We start from the raw sequence: 25,507 nt of genomic DNA, 5'->3' as shown, positions 1-25,507 counted from the left end.
AGTACAGAATTTTATTTTATTTTATTTATTTTTTAAGATTCTGTCTTTTAAGTAATCTCTACGGTACCCGACGTGGGGCTTGAACTCAAAACCCTGAGATCAAGGGTCACACGCTCTACTGACTGAGCCAGTCAGGCGCCCTGCCCCCTAAGTACAGAATTTTAGAAAAATTACACAAGAAGAGCCGGGAAATTCTGCACATGTGAAGAGCAGTCGTAGGGGGATGGTTAGATCTACTAGAGATTAAAATACAATATCAAGCTTTAATAGTTAAAACTGTGTGGCATTGGTACATGAATAGACAGATAGTGTCTAAATAAATAGGAAGTGCTGAAAGAGATCTAAATATATATGGAAATTTAGTAAGTTATCAAAAAGGCGTTTAAATCAGCGGGGGAAACAACGGTTCTAAAATGATGTTGAGGCCACTTGGTAAACATCTGAAAGAAATTAGGTTAGATCCTTTTCTTATACCTTACACCAAAATAAATTCCAGATGGAGCATACATGTGAATGTAAAATTATGAAACCATAAAAGCACTGAAAAGAACATGTAAATGTTTTTATAATATTTGAGTGACAGTGACTTTTTAAAATCATATTGCAAAACTTAGACACTGTTTTAACAAATGATATGTTTGACCACTTATCAGATTTCCACATGGTGAAAGAAAATACCATACAGAGTCAAAAGATAGATAAGCTAGGGAAGTACAACATATTTTGCAAACCAAGGGTGAATTTCTTTAATATATAAAGAGTTTTTCAAATAACAAAACCAGAAATCTAACAACAGAGGGGGCCAACTTTATGGAAAAGGAAATGCAAATCCTTTCAACTTATGGAATGCTATGTAATGCAAATTCAAACCACAATGAAATGCCATTTCTCAGATTGGCAGAGATTGAAAGTTTTGATTATAGGCTGTGTTGGTAAGGATTTGAGGAAGTTAGCACTGTGTACATATGTTGCTGATGGAAATGTAAAATGGCACAACTTCAGTGGAAAATAGTTTTGGGCTAATAAAACATAAAAACCCTTACAGCCATCAATTCCAATTCAAGGAATTTATCCTGGACATATTCACAGATGATACATGTCCAAGAATGTATTTTCCCAAATGGTTCTACCGTTTTAAACCAACAATATCCAAGTTCTACATAGTCCAGATCCTTGCCAAAACTTGTTACTCAGTTTAAAATTAATGGCTTAATTTTAGCCATTCTGGTGGTTATGCAGTGGTATGTTATTATGGTTTTAATGGCATTTCTGGTAACTGATACTGAATATGTTTTCAGGTACTTACTAAACATTCATTTATATTCATATATATTTGGTGCCTTTTTAAAAATGATTTTTTTATTCTTGAGTTGTTAAATTTTTGATACGTTTTAGATACAGCTATGTTTTCTAATATATGTTTTGTTAATATTTTCTCTTAGTCTTTCGCTTGCCTATTTCTTCTTTTTTTTTTTAATGTTTATTTTTGAGAGAGTGTGAGCAAGGGAGGGGAAGAGACGGGGGGAGACACAGAATCCGAAGCAGGCTCCAGGCCCCGAGCTGTCAGCACAGAGCCCGACGCGGGGCATGAACTCACCAACCGTGAGATCATGACGTGAGCCAAAGTCAGACGCTCAACTGACTGAGCCACCCAGGCGCCCTGCTCCCTATTTATTTTCTTAATTTTTTAATGCAGTATATAATGGTCATGAAGTCCAGCTCATTAGTGTTGTTGTTGTTTTTATTAAAAAAAATTTTTTTTAACGTTTATTTATTTTTGAGACAGAGAGAGACAGAGCATGAACAGGGGAGGAGCAGAGAGAGAGGGAGACACAGAATCTGAAACAGGCTCCAGGCTCTGAGCTGTCAGCACAGAGCCCAACGCGGGGCTCGAACTCACGGACCGTGAGATCATGACCTGAGCCGAAGTCGGACGCTTAACCGACCGAGCCACCCAGCGCCCCTGTTGTTGTTGTTTTTAATGGTTTATGCTTTTTGTGCACTAAGAAATCTTTGTATACTGCAAGGTGAAGAAAATTTACTCCTTTTTTCTTTTTCTGTAGAACTATGCTTAGCTTTTTAAACTTAGCTTTTTCCTCCTCATCAGGCTTTCAAAATGGTCTATGACCCAAAAGGAAAATAAAAAAGGTTTAGACCCAGTGCTTTTAGACTGCTGGTTTTTCAGATTTGTTAATAAGGACATTGTCATATCATGCTGCTGCTTTCCACCAAGAAAACACTTTCTGAATGAATCTTGCTTTTAACAAGATAGGTATCATTGAATATTGGGCTTTATTGCACCTGCTAATTATTCATTCATCTCAAATAATCCTGTGTTGTGAATTTTCATGTTGGACGAATATATGCACCACCTGGAGAGCTGCCCCTATGGATGACGTTGCCCGTGCCAGGGCGGTGAGGCATCAGCAGGGCAGTGAACAGTCTGGAAAAAGCAGGGTCACAGACCTGAGTTCTGGTCTTCCTCCTGTCCAGCAAGCATTCCCATTTCATCCAGAATAGAGTTCAAAACTTGAATTCTGAGGCTTCACAGAATCTGGTCCCAACCTACCTCTCCATTTCTGCAATGCCCCGCTATTTCCTGTTCCTCAGGGTGATCTTGCAACTCTGCGTCTCTGTTTTTACTGTTCCCTTCTTCTAGATTGTTCTCATTCCTTTTCATCCTGCCCTGGACTTAACTGCAGTCAGTCTGTTAAATCCGCAATAAAACTCCGTATCCTTCTTGAACTCTCTCCCGGCTTCTCAAGAAGAAACTAGTTTGCACACACTCTCTCTGTACGGTCTCCCCCATTAGCTTGCGGACTTCTGACTGCTTCAAATTCTGGGGGGTGTGGTGTTTCTTGTACGTCTGAGTGGGGCTTCATACAGTGACCACGTGGCGGGCCGGTTACAGAGCGCCGGTCTGTCATAAAGGTATGTGACAGTGTGGAGCCCATAACAGCGGTATTCTTTGTAGAGCGTTTGGCATTCGATAGTGTTTTTCAAACTCTGAAATTGTGACCCATTTGCCGTTCATAAAAGCATTTTTTATGGCTCAGGAGCATCATTAAAAAAACCAAAATGGAGTAGGTTAGGAAATAAAAGATTACATAACACGGGTAAGCGTTCTGTTGTACCAAACAGAATTGGGAGACACCGCACTGGATTTTAACCTCTATAATGAGTTTTGAAGTTTGCAATTTTAGAGAAGAGATATTTGGAATTTTTAACTAACTTTGGTACTCCTGAAATTTTTCACTAAATGATTTCACATAATTTGTACCTGTGGGCAAATGATTTTTTTTCTTCAGCATCTCGTGTGTAGTCTTTGTTTTAGACTTGGGGTACATAATTGGGCTATAACTATATAAAACATTCTTGCAAAATGGCATTTTTGAAGAAGCTAGAGAATTATAGACGTTTCTCTAAAATTTCTGTAATGTTTTTTAAACTTTACATATATCAGTTTAGATTGTTCATGAAAGTTTCTTGACAAAGCAGTAGTTTTTAGTACATTGGAATGGAATCAGTGTTATCAACTAAATCTACAAATTAAAAACTTCTAAAATTTCATTTTTGAAAATGAGTTCACTCCATATATAAATTATGCTTTCATATATGAAAAGACATTTCACTTTGATTTTGAAACTGGGTATTCTTTGCAGTCAGCTCAGCAAGAATCCTATATTAAATATTTCTTCCAAAAGGAAGTAGAAACTCAAATCTTCCACATCAATGCAGGCATCACAAATAGTGATGCATTGCTTTTAGAGAGCTTTTGAATCAAATGTGCATTCTTGAGATAGGAAAGCAGTTACTAGAGACAGCTAGTATTTACAGTAAAGCTGTTTCTGGTTGACTTTGTTTAAATTTGTGATTAAAACCTTTCCTGGAACTCTGGAGCCTTGTAACCAGGAAGTTACTGTGTTTGTAAAGCCTGTGTTCTTGTTCCTTCACTTCTCTTTAGGGTCAGTATAGACCTTCTGATTTGTTGTGTCCTGAGACGTATGTTTGGGTGCCCATCGAACAGTGCCTGCCTTCACTTGAGAACTCAAAGTACTGCCGTTTCAACCGGGACCCAGAAGCAGGTACGTTTGGAGCAGAGCTCTGCCAGAAATCCTTGGCATTGTTTTTGGGTTCCTTGTGTGTGGCTTTGGCTCTTAATAGGGTCCAGGTAGCTTTTCATCTATCGTAGAATGTGTATGGTGTGTGTGCGCGCGCATGTGTGTGTAAGACCGGGAGATACCACATGTGCACACACACAACACTCTCGCTTCTGGAAATAAATGCAGAAACCTCATGTGCTTCTGCTCCTTACTAACCCGTCTCCTTCTACTTTGAGCATTGGTACCACCTTCCATTTCTGCTACAGCTGTCACAGTGCATAAAAATTCTTCCCTAGACTGTTTAGTTTAGGTAAAGAAGATAGAAATACTGACCAGTTCGACTGAACAAGGCCGGGGAATGGTTTCCCGAAGGCCAACAGGCTGGGATGGGTTTTGTGACAGTACTTTTGTTGTTGTTGACAATACTTTGTTGACTTTTTCTTACATCTTTGGTGCTTCTCCTCTCCCGTCCCTTCTTCCACCTCCTGCGCACGCAGTCCAGCCCTAGCCATGTCTTATCTCTTGGTACTCCCCATTTGGATAGTCTGTGCACTGGTGGTAGGCACAGACACTTGCACATACAGCCTGGGGTCAGACTCCCTGCAGGTGGGTCCTGGCTCCATCATCAGCCTGTAAATTGTGTGCCCTTGGGCAATTTCGTGATCTTCCAGGCCTCAGATTCCCGACCTTCAGAATTAAGATAATAATAGAACCTACCTTGCTGAGCTGTCATGAAGATTAGAGTAAGACAGGCACACTGAGGCTAGCCCCCTCGTCTTGCTGGGTTGGCGATGGCTGGGCAAATGAGCGCGCGATGTCCCGTAGACTCTGCCACGGGCTTTCATCTGCATTTCCTTTATTTGCTCTGATTCCTGTCTCCAGAAAAATAACGCAGTTCTAGTCACCTCCCTTTTGTCTAGATCTCGCTCAGTTTTCAGCAGCCTTTCTCACCCTCCCTGCGTTCCCCCGCGGCTTTGTCCATCAGGCGCGAGTTGTGCTCGTGGTGGGCATCGACTCCCCATGTGTGTTTTCCTCAGACTGGAGTTCCTGGGTGTCCCCCCTGTGCCTCACTGACGTCTGCCAGAGGAGGCGCCCGGTGCACAGTTAACAGTCACATTTTCTGTCTAGTCACCCGTGGTCTAAGCTTGGAGAAAAATCAGAAAAGGGAAACGGAAAGGCCGGGGGAGGGGCAGGGAGTAAATGGAAAGATCAAATAGGAAGACAAAGGGACAAGCAAAGAAATGCAGGAATTTCTTCTGTTCTAGGATGTGCGTTCTTTACCACCCCCGCCCCCCGCCACAAATGAGGTTTTTTATTTCCAAAAAAGGAAAATTGGTTCATGTTTCATTGTATTTTGGCATCTCCTTGAAAAGCTGTTATGCAATCAAGAGTGGGCACTTCTTACACATGGTGATACCTTAGAATCTGATGAACAAGCGGCCGTAGGGACCCACCTGACTCCTACACCAGACACCCCGAGGTCACCCCAGGCTTCCTAGACATTTAGGGTTTGTAGAACAACCAGGGCTTTATAGTTCTGCACCTCCGATTGTCAGCATTTCATTATTTCATTTTAAGTAGAATTACACCTGACTGATCAGACAGACAGACGCGTTGCTTACAGACAGCCGTACTGAATTTGTCAGCGTTTGAGTCAGGCTCAAAGCGAAAGGCAGTGGTAGTTCAGAGGAAAGCAAATACTTACCTGCTGTCCCTTCAAAAAAAATTGTTTTTTCCTTTTTAGCTTTTCTCAAGGGCAGCTCAGAGTCATTTCCTTCTGGTGAGAACAGCTAACCGTCCTACTGCATTATTTCACGTTCACATACAAAAGTGGATAAGTTCCTTCCAACTAAATAAAAATGATCACGAATTGGTTTCTGACTCCCAAACTTAAGACGCAGTTTCACTGTCCCCTTTTTCTTTCCTGGATCTATTTTAAAGGTTGCTTCTCTTATATAGTATTTGGAGATTAAAACAATCACAGGCTCTGTCTGTTGTAGAAAGCTGAAAAGGTAACTAACTGAGTAATTTCCATGCACTGAACATTCAAGTAAAGATTTATTCGTGTTAATAGACTTCAAATTCATTTTCTGAAGTTAGCACTGAGGAGCATTTCATGGCAAAGAAAATTTGAAGTCTCATTTCGACGGGACTACACCATGGTGAGTGAAGAGTGTGCACGACATGCTTTTCTCCTGTAATCTGTTACATTCCAGTTCTTACGGCATAAGCTCTAGGTCTTAACATATTCATTGTTTAGAATCCATTTACCAAAGTCAGAGGACTAAGTTTTCTTCTTCAAAGAAAAGGAAGATCCTTTTCCGTATGCTGAGTCTTTGGAACTTGCAAGAGAACACCGTACAGTTTTATCAGTATTGAATATCACAGTCCAGACACTATTTGAAATCAGACTTACGTCCTGTGGTTTTAGGAAATTAAAATGCAGTTACATGCTGAAAGGTATTGAGCATGCTGTGAAACATGGTCATTTGAGATTTAAATGGCAATCTGTGAGAAACCGTTCTCTTCTCTTGGGTCCGTTTTACTTTTACGTGACCCAAACTCCGACTCAGACAAAATACAGAGTTTAATATGGACACCGTTGTTAGTCGGCATGGTGCTTTTTTCCACTAAATCTGTTTCTCCTCCCAGCTGTTCAGTAGTTACATTACTCTGCAGAAGGCACAGCTGATCGCCACAGGTCTCTGTAAAAACAGTTCGGCTACAAGGCGTATCAGGAGCCACTTGTAAGAAAAATTGCATTTCCCTCTCTCCTGAATTGATGTAAGCCTCTGGAAATCCTACTCCTCCCTGCCCTCCACCCCCTACTCCCCTACCTCCCGCATTTTGGAGGTTTGGGGTTATATGGTTATTTGCTTAACTAGGAAGTGTGCATAAGGGTAAAAACCTGTTGTAGTTACTGCTTTCGTGTATGGTGGGGGGGAGGGGCCGACAAAAGGGAGCAACTTGGAAAATTCTAAAGACGTCCCTTGGTTCATAAATAGGTCTTTTGTTTTTGAATTCAGGAACTCTGCCTACTCCAAAGAAAGGAATTTAGAAGTTTCTCACACCATTCTTAAGTAAAAAATCTGTCAGGTTGCTTATTAAATTGATAGTTGGATATGTGTAGAATTCAAAAATCCTGCATTACAGTTACATGTTGCCTCTTTTGTTTGAATTATCTTTAAAAAATGTTTACTGGGAACAGTAGTAGAAGATTTATCCAAATGCATAAAACCATGCCAGGAAGAAATATTGGAACGGCCCATCGATCTCTCTCTACAGCAGTAATCACTGTCAGTATTTTTATGCTCTCATCCGGATCTTTTTTCTCTGCATACCTTGGTTAAACAACAGAGCAGGAATCATCCTTCACACTTGTGTTGTTTTTTTCTGAGTACTCTGTGTCTCTTCTTCCTTTTAGTAAGGCAAAACCTACTGGGCCACTGATTTGGGGCTTCAGCTGACAAATGCCACTACTTAGGTGACAGGCAGTGTCTGCCACCGATACTTCATAAGAGGCATTGGAAGCAAAGCGGATGTTTTGGAGCTGGTTTGAGGACCATGATAAATTATGGTTTGATTTGACTCTTAATGTCGTACAGGTGTTATACTATTTATCGTTGGTAGTAGAATCCTTTTGGGGGGGTCTCGCTGGCTTAGTCGGTAGAGCATGTGACTCTTGATCTCGGGGTCGGGAGTTCAAGCCGCACACTGGGCGTGGAGCCTACTTAGAAAAAGTCCCTTTGGTTCCAGACTCGTAAAAAAGGATAACCTCACTGAGCATATGCTGGTTCCCAAGTACCATCTCCGGTTCCTCCTGCGTTACCCCAGTTGATCCTCAGCACGTGATGGAATGTTTCGTGATTGACCTCCTCAGATATTATTTACCGCGAAAATATCAGCGGATGCTTGTTTTTTAACCAGAGATTTAAAATAATTTTAATTCAGATATTGCTCTTTCATTTTTATGAGTACTTATTTTTAGCATTTATTTCAAAGAAGCTAAGTAGAATGATCTTTATTTCTGTCTCTACTGATAATTACAGCAGTATAGACATTTTACCACAGATTAGTCTAGATTTCACTCCCTCTTTTCTATACATACTTGAAACTGATTGCAAGAAATTTCCTAATTTGTCTAAGTCATGATATCAGAATATTGAATTTAAGTTTGCTGTAAAAAGGACAGCACCTGATGTTGTCTTAGTGCTTGCTGCATTTCTCCAAGTTAGAGGATTTCTAAGACATTTACCTTTTGCAGCCAGTTAATGAAAATCTAAGTGTAAGGAGCTCAACCCTGAACTTCCAAGACTCAAATCTGTGTTACTTGATGCTTTCATTTGTCTCTTCTCTTTACTGCCTTCTTCTTTCTTGCTGGCATGGTTCCCTGGCACTTTTTCTATAGTGTCGTGGTTTCTGTCGTAAATGCCCATCGAGAAAGCAAGTCCCACTCTGACCGCGTGTGGGATGATCAGGTTCAGAAAGAATTCTGACTGTATTCGCTTGCCTGGTGTCTCCAAGCCCGGTCTCGCTTCCTGAATACTGTGTTCACGGTCCCTCCAAAGGGTGTACCCTCAGCCACAGTGTCGCCTTGGTCACTAGGAAGTAACGCAGAATGACAGAAAGATAAACCGGAACTTCCGAGGGTTCCTAAAAATGCGCTGCGGTGAGAAGTTACAATTAAGTGGACAGTGTCTTCCTTAGTTACCAGAGGTGTGCAGTGAAGCTGGATCTGAGGATGACTTCCCGCTTGAAGTCGCAGAGTGAATGATGTTCGATTGCTGGACGCTTAGTAAACATAAGTTCTTTGTTGCCGGTGAAGGCGGTGGTGCCGGGACGTAGCTGGGTGGAGACAGGAGCGGCCGAAGCCCGGCGTCGAGACAAAATGTTCTCGGAAATTCGGCTTGTTTGGATTTGGTGAACCTGGAGAACGTATTTTTGACGTGGAAAACATCAAACGTAGAAACATAGAAAGTTAAAGCCTTGTAAGTTTTCAGTTTACTCTCTGTCTGCTGAAAAATGCTTCTTCGTTCTAGCGTTCCTCTCTTTTCCCGCTTACCCGTTTCTCAGAGGTACCCTTTCTAATCCAGATGTTAGTGTAGCACTAACACGACTGCTGGCTTAAAAGTGAGAAACGAGGTTTCCCCCCTTGTGACACGGTCTTCTAATGAGGACAGAGAGGAGCAAGGAGAGAGGCCTTTCCTACGATATTTGTGCGTAACACTGAAGGATTGTAACATTTTAGTGTGTGCGCTTTCTACCAGAAAACCTGAGACGGACTTTTAAGGTAAACTTCCAACAGTTGCAAAGACCGTGTGCATTTTTTCGGTGTTTTACAGCCAGTCTCGCACAAGAGAAATTTTAAAACTACTGCTTTGCAAATTTTTACCGGGCAGTCTTTGCTCAGTAAAGCACGCGCGAGCAGTAAGCCAGTGACCGAAGCTGGCTGGAGCCCTGGCCAGAGGCGGACTGAAATAGCTCTGAAAAACTTTGAAAAGCAGACTTGAGGTTTCCGTTTAGCTGTTAAAGAAAGATTTCCCTGATCCTGTTGTCTTTTCTTATGGAACAGATCAATTTTTAAAAATAAACAATTCCTTTTACGGTCACCCAGTTTTTAAAATTGAATTAATCCTATGATTTTGAAATCATTAATTAATCCATTTTGAAATCATTCCAGTAGGCCGGAAACTACCAATACACTTCAGACTGTGTCTAAAAAAAATGCTAGTTCTGCCTGGCTTTAATGTGTGGCGTCTTAGAGTAGTGCTTTGTTCGTTTGAATAAAGAAACTGACATTTTTGAATGTAACGAAGAGGTTGTCCAAAATGTCACTTAGAGAATAAAAATAAAGCCCACAGCCGCTTAAGTGCTGGCTGAACGATGATACGCCGTTGAATGGAAGACACCGTCCGTTTTAAGTCCTCTATCTTACGTACCGCTAAGAAAGAAAAAATGTTGCCAGTTAGACTATGACTCTGTCAGTTGTAAGACGCATCTGGGTTTCAGAAATACCAGAATGTGTGAAAATGTGAATCTTAATGACGTAGAGGAAATGTGGTTCAGTCTGTGCACCGCAGTACTGGGCAAAGCCATGGAGTACGTAAGAGACTTGTTTTTATTTGTTAGGGAGCTTTGTGGCATCTCGCTTGTAGGCATTAAATATATTATAAGTGGGGTGCACACCTATGTGTCAGAGTTAGAAGGCATCAGTTCCACCTGCTTTTTGATAAAAACAAGATTACTGTCATGGATATATGACAACAACAGAGTTCTTTTAATACCCTCTCCCATGGACTTCAGAAAATTTTGAGAAGACCTGTAACTACTTCACAGGGATACTTTATCGTAATGAAAGTAAAAATGTTTTACTACTCAAAAAGCAGTGACATTCTGTAAGCATTAATGATTTCAATGCATTCTGGTCTTAAACACATTTTAAAAATTTAAAAACTTTGATGTTGGAAGGCAAGGATAAAAACAGAGAATTTAAATTAAACTCTGCTTAGCCCATAAATTCAGCGATCTCGGACACCTGATGGAATAACGATTAAAGATGAAATAGTAAAGAAGGGGCAGAAGATCCTATCCTTCGATGCCATCAAGCTTGTCATCAACCCTAAGTCGTGCCATTCATTGAACACTTGTGAATTATCAGTGAGTGTTCCTGGTTTAACTTGTGGCTCCATTGTAACAGAACGTGAATCATTAGCTTAGTGGGAAAAAATTCTGGAAGGGGGTTTGATGCTCTATTTTGGAGCCTGCATCATTTGCTGTTCAGCGCAGTGTCTGCTGGCTACTGGAGGAGCTGAGACAAAGACAAGCCACGGTCCGAAGGTTTCTTAGATCACGCACACCCAGCTCCAATATAAGAATGAAGTCACTGCGTTTGTCTGCAAGGTATTTTGAAACTGTTCAGATTCTCTCTTGTGTCCGTTAATATTCAGTCTCTCTGCAGGAAAATAAGCTATAACATGAAGGTACGAGAAGGTCTGTTTATTTTAGGAGTGTTCTTTTATGTGATGCCAGCAAAATGTTTTTAATACAAATATGGAAACTGGGGTAGAATTCCTGTTCTTGTAAGAAATGTGTTTTCCTAGCTGCCATCCATTTGAAATAGGTACCATTTATGGGAGACTTGACTTGTTCATGCTTCTGTAGCGTGTTCACTGATAACAAGATGAAATTTGTCGGAAATTAGGAAGGACCTGTTGACAATCGGGAAAGAAGTAAAGCCACCTGCTCCGCTAACTGCTACCAAAATAAAAAAGCAAGAGGAAAAATTCTGATGCCGAAGCGACTCTCGGCCGGGTTTCCTTCCAGAAGCAGATCCTGACGTGCGGGCTTGCGTTGATGGGAGCGGGAGTGGGGGCTGGTGCGGGTGAACTAGCGAAGGGAGGAGGAGAAGATAACGGAAGTGTGTGTGCGCACGGTGCGGTCCGGCACTTTAGCGACTGGACGTCAGTCCCTTGAGAAACCTATTTCAGAATCGACTGCCTGAGGGACCAAAGGAAGACGTATGTGCTCACCTGGCTTTCGTTCTCCACTGGCTGTTGATTAGCTCACGGGGTGTTAGTGTCTCTGCCCTGTCCTTTGTACCTGTGCAAATGGAGAGCGGGCCGCTGCATCTGAAAGGAAGCAGGGCGGGCCGGTGGACCCTTCACAGAACCGTGCACAGTAGGGGCGCCGCGAGTCAGAGATGGGGCTCGAGGCTACAGGGCAGTGCCCAAGGAGTGTCTAATCCAGAAGAAGTGCGGGTCGAGGCGGCACGTCCCTCGCGTTAGCTGACCGTGTCAGCCGCGCTGGCGCAGATCGCATCCGGACCGTGAACACGAGGAAGTAGTGGACGTAAAAAGTAGTTGGAGGAGCCAGGCAGGATTAGAATCATAAATGTGAAGAATTCATAAAATCACTCACTCAACAAATACTTACTCAGCCGGGTATTACGCTTTATGACGGGGAGGTAAATTAGTCCTCCCGCCCTCAGAGGGCTTGCGGAGGACGCAGACAGCCATCATGCAGTTTTCGTGAAGTGTGATAAGCGGCCTGTTGGGGGAGAGAGGTGCAGTTAGTTCACGTAGGAGGGGCCTCAGCTCAGATCTGCGCAGGGTGTGGGAGGGCAGGGAACGCTTCTTGGATGACGTCTCAGAATTTTTAGAGGAAGGGAATGCAAGAGCTTCAGGGAGAGACAACAGCATGTTCAGAAGGCCCAGGGGGCAGAGAGCACACCTAGAGTTTGGGGGGCAGGCTGGGTGGGGGAGATCTAGCTGGCTAGCGAAGGACTGCTCATTGTAAGGACTTCGATGTTTCTCCTGAGAGCACCGGAAGGCCAGGGGAGGGTTTAGGCACCCGATGGCATCCGGACGTTCTGTCATTTCTACTCCACATGTGGAGAGTGACCAGGACTCAGACCGGAGGTAGGAAGACTAATCAGGAGGGTTTTGCACACAGTACTCCAAGCAAAGGATGATGGTGGCCTGGACGTGGGTGGTAACTGTTGGGAATGGGATGGGAGCAAACGGATGCTAAGGATATTCAGGAGGTGGGGTACATGGAACCGGCTGGTTGATTGTGTATGGCGAGGGTGAGGGGAGAGAGTTTAGGTTGTGACACGAACTGAGTTAATGCTTACTCTTCATTTGTGACATGAAGCACATGAACAGAGGGGCAGATTTGGGGGGGAGGAGGAGAGGAATGGTGAGTTCGGCTTGGACATGTTGAATCGGGGGTGTTTGGAGACATGGACAGAGACGTTGGGGAGGCAGGTGGACATACCGACCTTAAACTGATGAACAGGCTGGGAAGGAGGCACTAGTACGTGTGTGGAAGTCTTACGAGTGAATATGCCCTAGTTCGGAGTGAAGAACGACAGTCCTAGACGAGAAGCCCGAGGAACCCCACTATGGAACCCCACTATGGAATGACTGAGTAGATGATGAAGAGGCCAAAGGAGTGTGGGGTCATGGAAGCCACGTGAAGCATGCTCAAGAAACGGGGAGCAATGGCAGTGTCCGATTCTGCCAACAGGGCTTGGGAAGCATCTTTGGAGGATCCTGGCAAGACCTGTGTTCGTTTGGACGAGGATAAAATAGTGTCGTCAAGGCTTAAAAACTGAGTGGAAGTTAAGAAGGCGACCATGATCAAATATGAATTTTGAAGATAGTAACTCTAGAGAGGTAAATCTGATGGCAGAAGACTTTTAAAAAAGTGGGAGAGACTTGAACATTGTCAAAAGCAGATGGGAGTTAGCAAAGAGAAGGATGAACAGTAAGAGAGAGGTGGAAATCAGTGTATCAAGGTCTCTGGGACGAAGCACAAGGAAAATCAAGGACACAGGAAGACCAGCCTTAGATCGTAAGGACCCTTTGTTGTAGGAGAGGGTGAGGAAGGGCTCAGTGCACTGAAGAGAAATAGATTGGTGTGGTGGCAGCAAGTTGGATGCTTTCTCATTTGGTACCTTTTCTTTTCCGTTTGGAATGGGTGCTGGTGGAGGGGGGAGATGGCAGGGTAAGAAGAATGGGAGACAGAGCTGATGGCCAGTCCTTGTCAGAGTCCGTGAGGGTGAGATCATGTAGAGGAGATGCTTCTCTGACGGCCTGGGGAAGGCAGACCGTTGTCTGGCTTCCAGGGTGTGGGCTTGTCAGGCCGTTGCCGTGGAAGGGCAAGAATTGAAGGTTGTTGGCAACGAAATGGTGGGAGTATGGTGATGGCATCTGAATTCAGTTAGAAAGGAACTGAAGGGACAAATGGAGCTACATGTCATAGAAGGGGTCAAAGGACTGGAGGTCCCAAAACCAGGATGATGGGCTGACAACTCCCTGCAAGGATAGGAAATGGTGTCCAGAGAAGAAAGAGGGTCTGATTTTACAGTTTGGAGGCATGACAAGCTTTGGCCTGGGGTTTGGGGAGCCTAAGTCGCATTAAGGTGGAGTTATTTGAAGAAGACTGAAGGAACGAGGATGGCAGTCCACAGGGACCGGCCGGAGATTTCCGTTCCTTGGTGCCATTTAGATGCAAGAGTGGTGATGTCCCTAAGTGAAGCTCCTTCTTATTTATCAAACAATTCTGATGTTTCTAGCCCCCGGCAACATAAACACAAGATCAAGGGCCTCCCGCCCGTCAGTATAGGATAGAGAACAAATAGAGTTCTGTTTTCCAGAAAAAGCTCATTTTGTACAGACAGTGATCTTGAGAACACCTGTCTATCTTTGTTTTTTTACAGTTTTAACTACAACCCCTTGAAAAATACATAGTTTATATCTCCAGCTAGTACACGGTGCTTATGTGTGTGTGCAAGTGTCATGTCCATATATATATAGATTTGAAGCCAGAGTCTCATGAAATAGTGCTTATCCTCCTGCAGATGTGATACACTCCATCTTCTTTACTATTTTATTTTAAAAAATGAGTCTTTCTTAAAAGAAAAATTAATGTTTATTTTTGAGAGAGAGAGAGCATGAGCGAGGGAGGGGCAGAGAGAGAGAGAGAGGGAGACACAGAATCCAAAGCAGGCTCCAGGCTCTGAGCTGTCAGCACACAGCCTGATCCAGGGCTTGAGCTCATGAACCCCGAGATCGTGACCTGAGCTAAAGTCGGACGCTTAACCGGCTAAGTCACCCAAGGGCCCCTCAGACATTTTCCTTCTTAATTCGGTTTTTTCCAGGTTGAAAGACAAAACCAGAGTCTATTTACAGTGCCTCTTCAGTGACCTCGTATCTCAAAGAGGTGGACACGTAGCCCATGACCAAGTGTGTTCTTACCTGATTACATGGTCTGCTGACTACAGTTTGCCTTCCTTGAGCCCAAAAGGTTATGTCTTAACTGGAATGTGCATTGCGTTTAGGTCTTAAGGTGGGTCATTGATTCTAACTAACTCTAAAGGTCCTTGAGCTGATGGGATTGTCACGTTGACCAACATACCACATTGTTGTGTTCTTAGGGTCGTCCAAATCGCGAGTTGAATGGTAGTTACATTCAGTTGAATTTTTAGTATCTTTCGTAGCATTTTCTGATTATTTATTCACAACTTCCAAAACCAGTCTATTAACTTTATTTATATTTAATACTTAACCATTACTCCCATATAATAGCAGGTCACTGGAGCATGAATGCCTAGTGACAGTATTTAAAGTAGAAGTATGAAGACAGTAGTTCTGCCACACGCTAGCTTTGTGACTTTAGGTGGGTCACGAGTTTCTCAGCCTCAGTTTCATTATCTGTGAAGTGGGGCATTCAGACTACATGAAATGAAGGATTTTTTTAAAAAAATTTTAAGGTTTTTATTTAAAGTCCAGTTAGTTAACATAGAGCGTAATACTAGTTTCAGGGATACAATACAGTGATTCAGCCCTTCCGTACCTTACCCAGTGCTCATCATAACAAGTGCAGACCTTAGTCCCCATCACCCGTTTAACCCACCCCCCCACCCCCTGCCACCAACCTCTCTCGTAACCATCACTTTGTTCTCTGTAGTTGAGTCTGTTTCTTGGTTTGCCTCTCTCTCTTTTTTTCCCCTTTGCTCATTTGTTTCTTAAATTCCACTTACGAATGAAATCATACAGTATTTGTCTTTCTCTGACTTATTTTGCTTAATGTAATACTTTCTAGCTCCATCCGTGTCATTGCACATGACAAGATTTCATTCTTTCTTATGGCTACTATTCCATTGTGTGTATGTATGTGTGTATATGTGTGTATGTGTGTGTGTATATATGTATGTGTATATATATATATGTATGTGTATACGTATATGTGTACATATATGCCACATCTTCTTGATCCATTCATCGGTTGGTGGACACTTGGGCCGTTTCCATAATTTGGCTGTTGTGGATAATGCTCCTGTAAACGTCAGGGTGCGTGTATGCCTTTGAATTAGTATTTTTATATTCTTTGGGTAAATACCTAGTAGTGCAACTGTTGGATCATAGGGTAGTTTTCACTTTTGGAGGAACCTCCATATTGTTTCCCAAAATGTCCACACCAGTTTGCATTCCCACCAACATACACAAAAATACATTCAAAATGGATTAAAGACCTAAATGTGAGACCTGCAACCATAAAAATCCTAGAAGAGAACATAGGCAGTAAGCTCTTTGACATTGGCTGCAACGACTTCCTTCTAGACAGGTCTCCTGAGGCAGGGGAAACAAAAGCAAAAATAAGGTATTGGGACTTCATACAAATTAAAAGCTTCTTTATAGCAAAGGAAACGACAAAACTAAAAGGCAACCTATTTAATGGGAGAAGATTGACATATCTGATAAAGGGTTAACATCCAAAATACGTAAAGAACTAAAACTCAGTACCCCGAAGAAAAGGATTCGAGTATGTTTTGGGACCTCCAAATGTTTAGGACTTTTTGTGAGGATCACACTATTAAAAAACTAGAATGCATTACATAAAGGTAAGGTATACGATTCTGAAGCATCAAGTGATAAGCATCACATAAACCTTGTAGCATTTTCCATAGTTGTGCTGGACTTCACTACAGTGAACCCTTTCACCCGCCTTCTCTGTTCTATTAGGAGCAGAAGATTCAAGTTGCAGTTTCAGATGAGGCCAAGTCTTTAAGAAAGTGTTTTCCAAACTCTTGAATATGGTCCACTGTAAAAAAGGGATTTTCCAGTGTGACAGTACACATTTCCGCGTTTCTCGCAAACACAGCTGAAACAAAGCTGTGCTGACCATTACTCATCTTTACTCATGGGAGGCACTCCAGTATTTTTGAGTTGGTTCTAGGATTGAGAGATGAGGATGGGGGGGGAAAGCTCTGGATTCTCACTCCAACTTTGTTCTCCTTCTGTTCTGATAGACGTAGTCATGGTAGCAGCGATTGCCACGATGAATATTGGTTGGTCCACCTGTTGTGCTCATCACTTAGCATTTGTCATCTTAATTCATCCTTCCACTGACTCACATTCACCTCGCTGACTATTGCTGTTACCTGTCGATCAGTATTCGTGAGGCAAACAACTGATTAGTAGTAGAAAGAAGTTGAGTTGGGCGAGTGTAGTAAGAGTATTCCTGTCCCTGGAAGGACCTATTTAAATTACTCTCTGAACATCTCACAGTTGTAGTTGTTGAGAGTCCTTTGCCGAGTGGTGGATATTGTGTGTATGTGGTATGTACGTGCAGCGATCCCTGGCCCTGAGAGCTGAGGACAGACCGAGGAATGTGCCCCACACAGCTACGTTACCGTCCTGAGTGGCCATATTTGAATGACCAGTTACTACCCTAGACAGCTTTGGGTGGGGGCTCTAGATCGGATATTTTGAGCCTGTCAGGTGTAGTTGGTGTGTTTGAAATAATGGGCCCACTCATCAAAAGCCTGAGGAAGTGTTGGGCCATAGGCAAAAACTGGACTACAGGCAAGAAAAAAATGGTACAAGTTTGAATTGGTTTCTTTCTATTTAAGAGCACTTCTGTCTCTCCAGGCTTTCTTGGTCAGTTGCTGACAGGCCTCTCTGTTTCTTAATTCCAGTGATATTAGTAACTAAGATAGCAGTTTTGCTCATGGTTTTCGTTTTGTGTTTTAGCCTTGTGTATGCACACATACATGGGCTTTGGGTGAGAAAAGTCACCAGTACATTGGCGAGGTGCCAGAATGGTTCTCCGCCTCTCCTCTGCTGTGGCAGATGTGGATTCAGGATGGTCGCACAGACCTTTATGTTCTCGTAAGTGGTCTGCTGTCCATCTTGGTCAGGATTCTCGTGTTTTTATATTTTACTGGGGCCTCAGCTTGTAATTTTACTGATCAGGTATTCTAAAGATTATGTCCTAGCTAGATAGTTAACTGACAACTGCATATAAAACTAAACAAAATTGTATTCTGTGGTATCACACAATAATATTACTGTTTATCATGTATCTTAGCAAACTACACAGTTGTATGCCCAATTTTTAAAACACCTCCTCACTGTTGTTTGTTACATAACTGTCTTTGTCTACCAAGTGTCTGGATTCTCCAGATGTGTCTGCCTTTGAAGAAAGATACGACCTTAGAGGCTTACCTCTTTTGACAAACTCTGGACTGAAATACTATGTCCGTTGATTTTATGATGCAGTCACAGATGCCCTTTAAAACATATTTTACTCTAAGTAAACACGATTTGAGTATGTTAGGGGAAATTTAAATCAATACCACTTGTGTTTTCCTCTTTTAATTTCTTTTTTGCTTACTTAATGTTAAGTTGCATAGATCATTTCTTTGAGCAGACAGCAGCAGAGTTTACTGCAGTCGTCTGAACCTTGGCATCAGGAACTCTGAGTTCTAATTTCATGTTCAGATCTAAGTTACATTCCCTTCGTCAAGACACCTCTCTTCCAAGGAGTCGGTTGTAAGTATGACAGTGGCTATGGAAGCCCGTGATGCAGGTGCCAGGGAGAGCTCGGGAACGCTATGCCCTTTGAACTTTGTCCTCGGCTCTTTCTCCACCTGTCTTCTGCACAGGCCTTCTCAGTCTGAAGCGAGTTATTGTTCATGTGGGAGCTTTGATACACATCTTAAAGCAATGCCAGGTGATTCCTCAAAACTGAATGAAACCAAAAAACAAGGTCTTTCGGGTTAATGCAGTTAGAGGGTGTGTGGAGGGAGGGGTGAGGTGCTGTGATCTACTGACTAAATGTAAAGAAGTGTATCTGAGCTGGTTCACCAAATTTGCATAATCTTTGTTCTATAAAATAATGGTTTCGGAAAAGTCAAATGGGATCTAGTGATTATAAATTGAGCTCTATCTTTTAATGTCTCTTTTAAAAAACACCCTGTTGGGGCGCCTGGGTGGCTCAGTCAGTTAAGTGTCCAACTCTTGATTTTGGCTCAGGTCATGATCTTGAGGTTCAGAAGTTCAAGCCCCACGTCGGGCTCTGCACTGACAGCGTGGAGTCTGCTTGGGATTTTCTCTCTGCCCCTCCCCCACTCATACTCTCACATGTGTACACGCTCTCTCTCTGTCTCTCTAAAAAACAAAACAAAACCAAAAATACCCTGTTGTTAAATCCATTATTGCGAATTCTTTGACAAAACAAAGACTCTCTTGCAGTACAGCTAATCATCTGTGTTATATTTTCATTTTTAAAATTAGGATTTTTGAACATGTTTTCTTAAAGCACTCAAACTGCATTCAAGAAAGCAAGGAAAATCAGAAGGGACTATTTAGTTTATTTGCACTTTCTGAATTTGCCAGTGGTCCAGTGTTTGCTTTGGGACCGTAGGCCTGGCTTTAACTACAAACTGTAGCCATTTCTTTCGCAACTGCACACTTCTGAAAATACAGTTGACCCTTCCGAAAATACAGAAGTTGACACTTCTGAAAATAACACAGGAGTTAGGAGTACCCTCATCCGTCCAGCTGAAAATCAGCATGTAAGTGTTGACTCTGCTGAAACTTTACTAAGAGCCTCCTGTTGACCAGAAGCCTTACCAGTGACGTAAATGGTCAGTGAATGCATAATTGGTATGTTATATGCATTATATCCTGTATTCTTACAATAAAGTCAGCTAGAAAAAAATTTTAAGAAAATCATAAGGAGGAGAAAATACATTTACAGTCCTGTACTGTATTTATCAAAAAAAAAAAAAAAAAAAAAAAGTCTGCATGTACCTAGATCCACATACCTCAAACTTGTATTGTTCAAGGATCAGCTGTATTTTTGAAAGAAATTGGTTTCCAAAGAGGAGTGTGTATGAACTAAGTACAGTGCTTTGTAACACTGCTTTATTCGTTTTTAGTCACAATACTTTATTTTGTTTTTCAAAATACTTTAAGGGAATAGTCGAGATTCTTAAAAAATACGTCACAGAAACGTGCTTGGATTCAAAGGACTGAGCAACACTGTTCTATAAAAGGCCTCAGATTCTGTCCTCTTACGTTGTTGCCCAAAAGTTCTATAACAGGCTCAAGTCTTAGGAAGAAGTATTTGAGATGTAGGAAGCGTTCTTAAAGATTTATTTTAAACTTAAAAAAAAAAACTGGAATTTACTTTAGAAAGTCTCAAGTTTTAGGGATTCATGAATAAATCGTGTACCTGAGCAGCATGAACACAAAAACTCAGTTTCTGTGTCAGACCTGTCAGAGCTGATGAAGGACACGGAAAGTCCCAGGAGTGGCCTGGTGGAACAAAAGAGAACTCTCCTGTTGTTGTCCAGAGGTTCTATGTATCACTGGTAAGATTTCGCCTGAGTTGGTTACCCGTTAGCTTATTTAATGCCAAGAAAGGAGTTTTAATCTTATTATAGTTCCCATCACACACCTCTTCATTGTTCAAACATTTTGCTTCAGAGTAGATCTTTTCAGTGCACTGTAATGAAAATGAAAACCAAGAGCATCAAGTCATTTGGGGAGATTGGAGTCAGCAAGCAACAGATGGATTTCATCACACGCAATTGTAGACTAATGAAAGCACAGCAGAAACTCTGGAAGAACATGGAACAATCCACTGGACTGGCAACTCAAGGAAGGCATAGGAGGATCTGATAATTAAAGCTAAAACAGCTGGGGCACCTGGGTGGCTCAGTTGGTTGAGCGTCTGACTTCGGCTCAGGTCACGATCTTGTGGTTCGTGAGTTCAGGCCCCACGTTGGGCTCTGTGCTGACAGCTCAGAGCCTGGAGTGTGCTTCAGATTCTGTGTCCCCCTCTCTCTCCGCCCCACCCCTGCTTGTGCTCTGTCTCTCTCTGTCTTTCAAAAATGAATAAACATAAAAAATTTTTTAAAAAGAGGCAAAAACGGCAAAACCTGCGTGGCTGTGCAGGGTGAAAAAAACCTTTCTTCCTCCAAGCAGGAGGATAATATACCGGAAGGAAATGTGGCAAAGCTTCTTTGGTTGAGTTTGTTTATCACCTTGGAGAAGGGCGTTTCCCCTGAGGAAGTGGGTTGCAGTCTCCAATCTTGCATCCAAAGATAGAACCAAAACACACTCAGCGATTATCCTCCCTGGATTGGGGACCAATAACCAACAGGGCCTTTGAACGGCATCTAAGTAATTCCTAGCTCACGGCTGCCTCACAAGTGTCCGTAAATGCTGCTTAAGCAGTTGACCTTGGCTGTGGTTCACTGCTGGGTTTGGGCCCAAATTCCTCTCTTCATATAAATCATCAGTTGAGCCCTGCCAGTTCATAAAAGATCTGGAACATGGGTATTCTCCATGCAGTGTCTCTGTTTCTAAAATTCTTAGTCCCTCTGGAGAAGCAGACATATACTGGTCTAGGACGTGAAGCGTGAGACACAGCCTTTTCATTCCAGATGGACTTAGGTTGTGTTTGATGGATTGTTTACAGTTAGCATCATTTCTTTACATTTTATTGTGGCTAATTAACAGGAGTTTTATGTAGATGTCAGATACCATTCTTGTTCTAAAAACAGATTAAACAGAGCACAATTCAAAGCGATTGTGACCCGATCAATTTCAATATTTATTACATATTCAGAAACAAAATAATCCAAGAATGATTTAATTTGGGAATTCAGACATTGAGTAATAAACATGAGGTACTAATTAACAAGATAGTTGATAAAAGCTGGATAGTTGCTGTGAAGATGTGTTGCTAGTCTGGAGTCTGAGATCAGCACCATGAACCACAGGCATTTAGTGGATGCCTACTCAGCACTTTGTATCTCCAGGATCGAGGGTGCATGGTGCCTGGACCTTGAGGCTACAAAGAAGTACAAGATTTGCTTCCCATCCTCAGGGAGTTTACTGTTAGGATGGGAAGACCATCCACATATAAGATGACAGAGAGCAATCAAAATATTGTTCCTGTAATAGGTTTTTTCTTCATTAAAAAGCACTATCGAGGGGCATCTGGGTGGCTCAGTCGGTTAAGTGTCCGACCTCGGCTCAGGTCATGATGTCGTAGTTGGTGGGTTCAAGCCCCACGTCGGGCTCGTTGTGACATCTCAGAGCCCACAGGCTGCTTTGGATTCTGTGTCTTTCTCTCTCTCTCTGCCTGTCTCCCGCTTGCGCGCTCTCTCTGTCTCTCTCTCAAAAATAAACAAACATTAAAACAATTTTTTGAACACTTTTGATGGATGTGTTAATTAGGTTGATTGTGGTAGTCATTTCACAGTGTGTACATATATCAAAATAGCATGCTGTACACCTTAAGTGTATGCAATTCTAATTTTTATTTGTCAAGTTTACCTGAACAAAGCTGGTTGCCAGGGGTAGCACCATTTTTAAATGGTCTTAATAGAAGAAAAAACTAAGTGGACATAAGATGCCTCACAGGGACAAAATTGCTGAGATTTGAAACTGCATTTTTCTAAGCAAAGTAAGAGTTACATTGTCTCTAATTTGCCTAAAAGATCTTGGAAACTTGGATGATAGCCATTAACTCTGTTCATTGGCCTTTGCATTCCCACCATTGTTTGGGATTAAAAATAAAATCTAAGGTATGTTTTTGAGTATGAAAAAGCCTTAGGATTATAGGATAGCTGGATGGTCCTGGCTGCTGAACCTGGGGCTGAGGGAGGAGCTGCTTCTAAGCTTTCTTCCCAGGGAGCCAGCACCTGTGTTTGCATTAAGCATGGTTCGTAGGTAACCTAACCCCCACAGACTGTCTTCATTTTAATATTCAGAAAATCACTATTTACAGCAGAGAGAGATGGCTGTGACTGACTTTCCATCACTTATCTCACTCAGCTTTTTGTGAAGATTTTTGAGGGACCCGATTTGATGTTTTCTTTTGGTTGCATTTTTTTTCTTCCCCTGATAGCCTTAGTTTCATTTGTGGGTATTAAATGTTTCTTTATTTCAGAATTTTTGCAAGCTTCAACAAGGTGGGTGCCATCCTTACAGATATCCTAGTTTGCTTTAAGACTGGAGTTTTTTATGTTTAAGACGCTTGAGATGTTTGTTCATTCTATCAAGATACGTTAAAACAGTGAATGTATAGAGTCTCATTTTGAGATTGCTCTTAATTGCAGTGGATAATGAAAGGTCCGATACGATTTTTTTTTCAGTTAAGGAAATAGCTTATAAATCCTCCACTCATCTTGAATAAAAAATTATTAAAAATTAAGCACAATGAATTATTGCTTTATTAAGTCAGATCAGACTTACTGAATTTTGGCTTTATTGATCAGAGTATATACGGTTCATAGCATTGTTTGAACTTTAAGCCACAGAGAAGTAATTGATCTTAAGGTTCAAAAGCAGATTGTTTTAAAGAACACAATATATAATAAATCCTGAAAATATTTCAAATTTGCACTTAAGATGCTATAGTTTTGTTTTAGCTTATGAAAATCAATAAAATCCTGAAACACTACCTTTGACTACTAATCTCAGAGGTTAAGGATCTTCATGCTAAAGTACAAAGACATGGCCCAGTGGGAATGTCTTAGATATTGTACTATATTTCCTTTGTAATTTCCCTCTCTTCTCCTCTGTATGTGCGGGGGAGAGTGGTGGGTAGAGTATGTGTGTGTGTGTGTGTGTCTTTCTGTCTTTCTTAATCTATTAATCCATTCCTACTTACTGCTGCGTAGTGGTCCATGGTGTGGATGATCGTTGTGCCCCAGCTTGTTTGTTTATTTACCTGTTGAAGGATTTCTGTGCTTTTCCAGGTTATGACTATCACCAGAAAAACCCTGCATAAACATTTGTTATACAGGTTTTTGTGTGAACTTAATTTTCGCTTCTCTGGGATGAATGACCAAGAGTGTAATTGCCAAGTTGTATGGTAAAAGTAGGTTTAGTTTCTTAAGAAGCTGCCAAGTTGGTTTCCAGAGTTGTGCCGTTTTATATTACCACCACCATGTATGAAAGACACCGTTCCTTCACGTTCTTGCCAGCACTGGTTTTGTTTCTATGTTTTTGTTTTAGCTGTTCTAACAGGTGGATAGCAGTATCTCACTATGGTCTTAATTTGCGTTTCCCTAATGGCTGATGGACATCTTTTCATGTGCTTATTTGCCATCCATATTTTCCCTTCGGTGAAATGTATCCTCCTGTCTTTTGTGCATTTTTCTAAAGGGATTGTTTGTTTTTATATTGTTGGGTTATAAGAGTTCTTTATTTATTTTTTTTAAAGTTTAATCTCTACACTGAACATGGGGCTCGAACTCACGACTCTTAAGATTGAAAGTTGCACACTCTTCCAACTGAGCCAGCCAGCCCCTCTTTATATACTTTTTTAAGGTTTATTTATTTATTTTGAGAGAGAGAGTGAGAGAAAGAGTGCGTGCATGAGCAGGGGAGGGGCAGAGAGGGAGGAAGAGAGAGAGAATCCCAAGCAGGTTCTTCACTGGCAGCAGCCGAGGCCACTGTGTGGGCTCGAACTCACAAACCATGAGATCATGACCTGAGCAGAAACCAAGAGTCAGTTGTTTAATCCACTGAGCCACCCAGGTGCCCTTCTTTTTTTTTTTTTTTTTTTTTTTTTTTTTTAATTTTTTTTAACGTTTATTTATTTTTGAGACAGAGAGAGACAGAGCATGAACAGGGGAGGGTCAGAGAGAGGGAGACACAGAATCGGAAACAGGCTCCAGGCTCTGAGCAGTCAGCACAGAGCCCGACACGGGGCTCAAACTCACGGACCGTGAGATCATGACCTGAGCCGAAGTCAGACGCTTAACCGACCAAGCCACCCAGGCGCCCCACTTCTTTATATACTTTAAATATCAGTCTTTAGTAGCCTGTTTTTTTATCCTTTTAACAGATTTTCACAGAGCAAAAGTTTTTAATTTTAATACTGTCCAACTTATCATTTTTCTCCTTTATGAATCATGCTTTTGGTTTCATGTCTAAGAACTCTTCAGTAAGCCCTAGGTGTCAAATATTTTTCTCCTGTTAGTTTTATACTTTTACAGGTAACGTTTAAGTCTGTGATTCATTCCGAGTTAATTTTTTTTGAGATGTGCAGTTTAGATCAAGATTTAGTTTTTTGGCTGTGCATATCGAGTTGCTCCAAAACTGTTTGCTGGGAAGTCTCTTCCTCCACTGAATTGCTTTTGCGTCTTTGTCAAAAATCAGTTGGCCATACTTGTGTGGGGCTGTTTCTGGATACTCTGTTGTGTCCCACAGATCCGTGTGTCTACCTGTGTAATGTGTAAATATTACACAGTCTTTTTTTTTTTTTTTTAATGTTTATTTTTGTGAGAGAGCAAGAACACACATGAGTGGGTTGGGGCAGAGAGCGGGAGACAGAGAATCCGTAGCAGGCTCCATGCTCTCCGTGCAAAGCCCAATGTGGAGCTTGAACCCACCAACCATGAGATCATGACCTGAGTCGAAGTCAGACGCTCAACCAGCTGAGCCACCCAGGCGCCCCTACAGTCTTGATTACTGTAGCTATGTAACAAGACGTAAAATTCAGTCGAATGATTCTTTTTCAACTTTATTCTTTTTCAGAATTGTTTCAGCTCTCCTAGTCTTTCTGCATACATTCGAGAATAATCTTGC

General features: G+C 41.9%; 1 protein-coding gene across 8 annotated transcripts in view; it reads left to right on the top strand.

The window, feature by feature from the left end:
* The window catches only part of ATE1 (arginyltransferase 1), a 157,582-nt gene that overhangs the window by 113,300 nt on the left and 18,775 nt on the right, over positions 1-25,507 (top strand). For 7 of the 8 annotated variants that reach the window (XR_002082696.2, XM_019459643.2, XM_019459644.2 and 4 more), the window contains one exon: positions 3,965-4,085. The exons of the other annotated variant lie outside the window; for it this stretch is intronic. Coding sequence is in view for 6 of the 7 variants with exons in the window: in XM_019459643.2 (XP_019315188.1) it covers positions 3,965-4,085 (121 nt within the window). In the remaining variant the exon portion in view is untranslated. The remainder of the gene's footprint in view (positions 1-3,964; positions 4,086-25,507) is intronic. 8 annotated transcript variants of the gene reach the window in all.

This window comes from Panthera pardus, unplaced genomic scaffold (genome assembly GCF_024362965.1).
Source record: "Panthera pardus isolate Hobbes unplaced genomic scaffold, ASM2436296v1 HiC_scaffold_22, whole genome shotgun sequence".
Lineage (NCBI taxonomy): Eukaryota > Metazoa > Chordata > Mammalia > Carnivora > Felidae > Panthera > Panthera pardus.
Note: the sequence above shows the minus strand (reverse complement) of the source record. Positions and strands in the feature narration are given on the sequence as shown.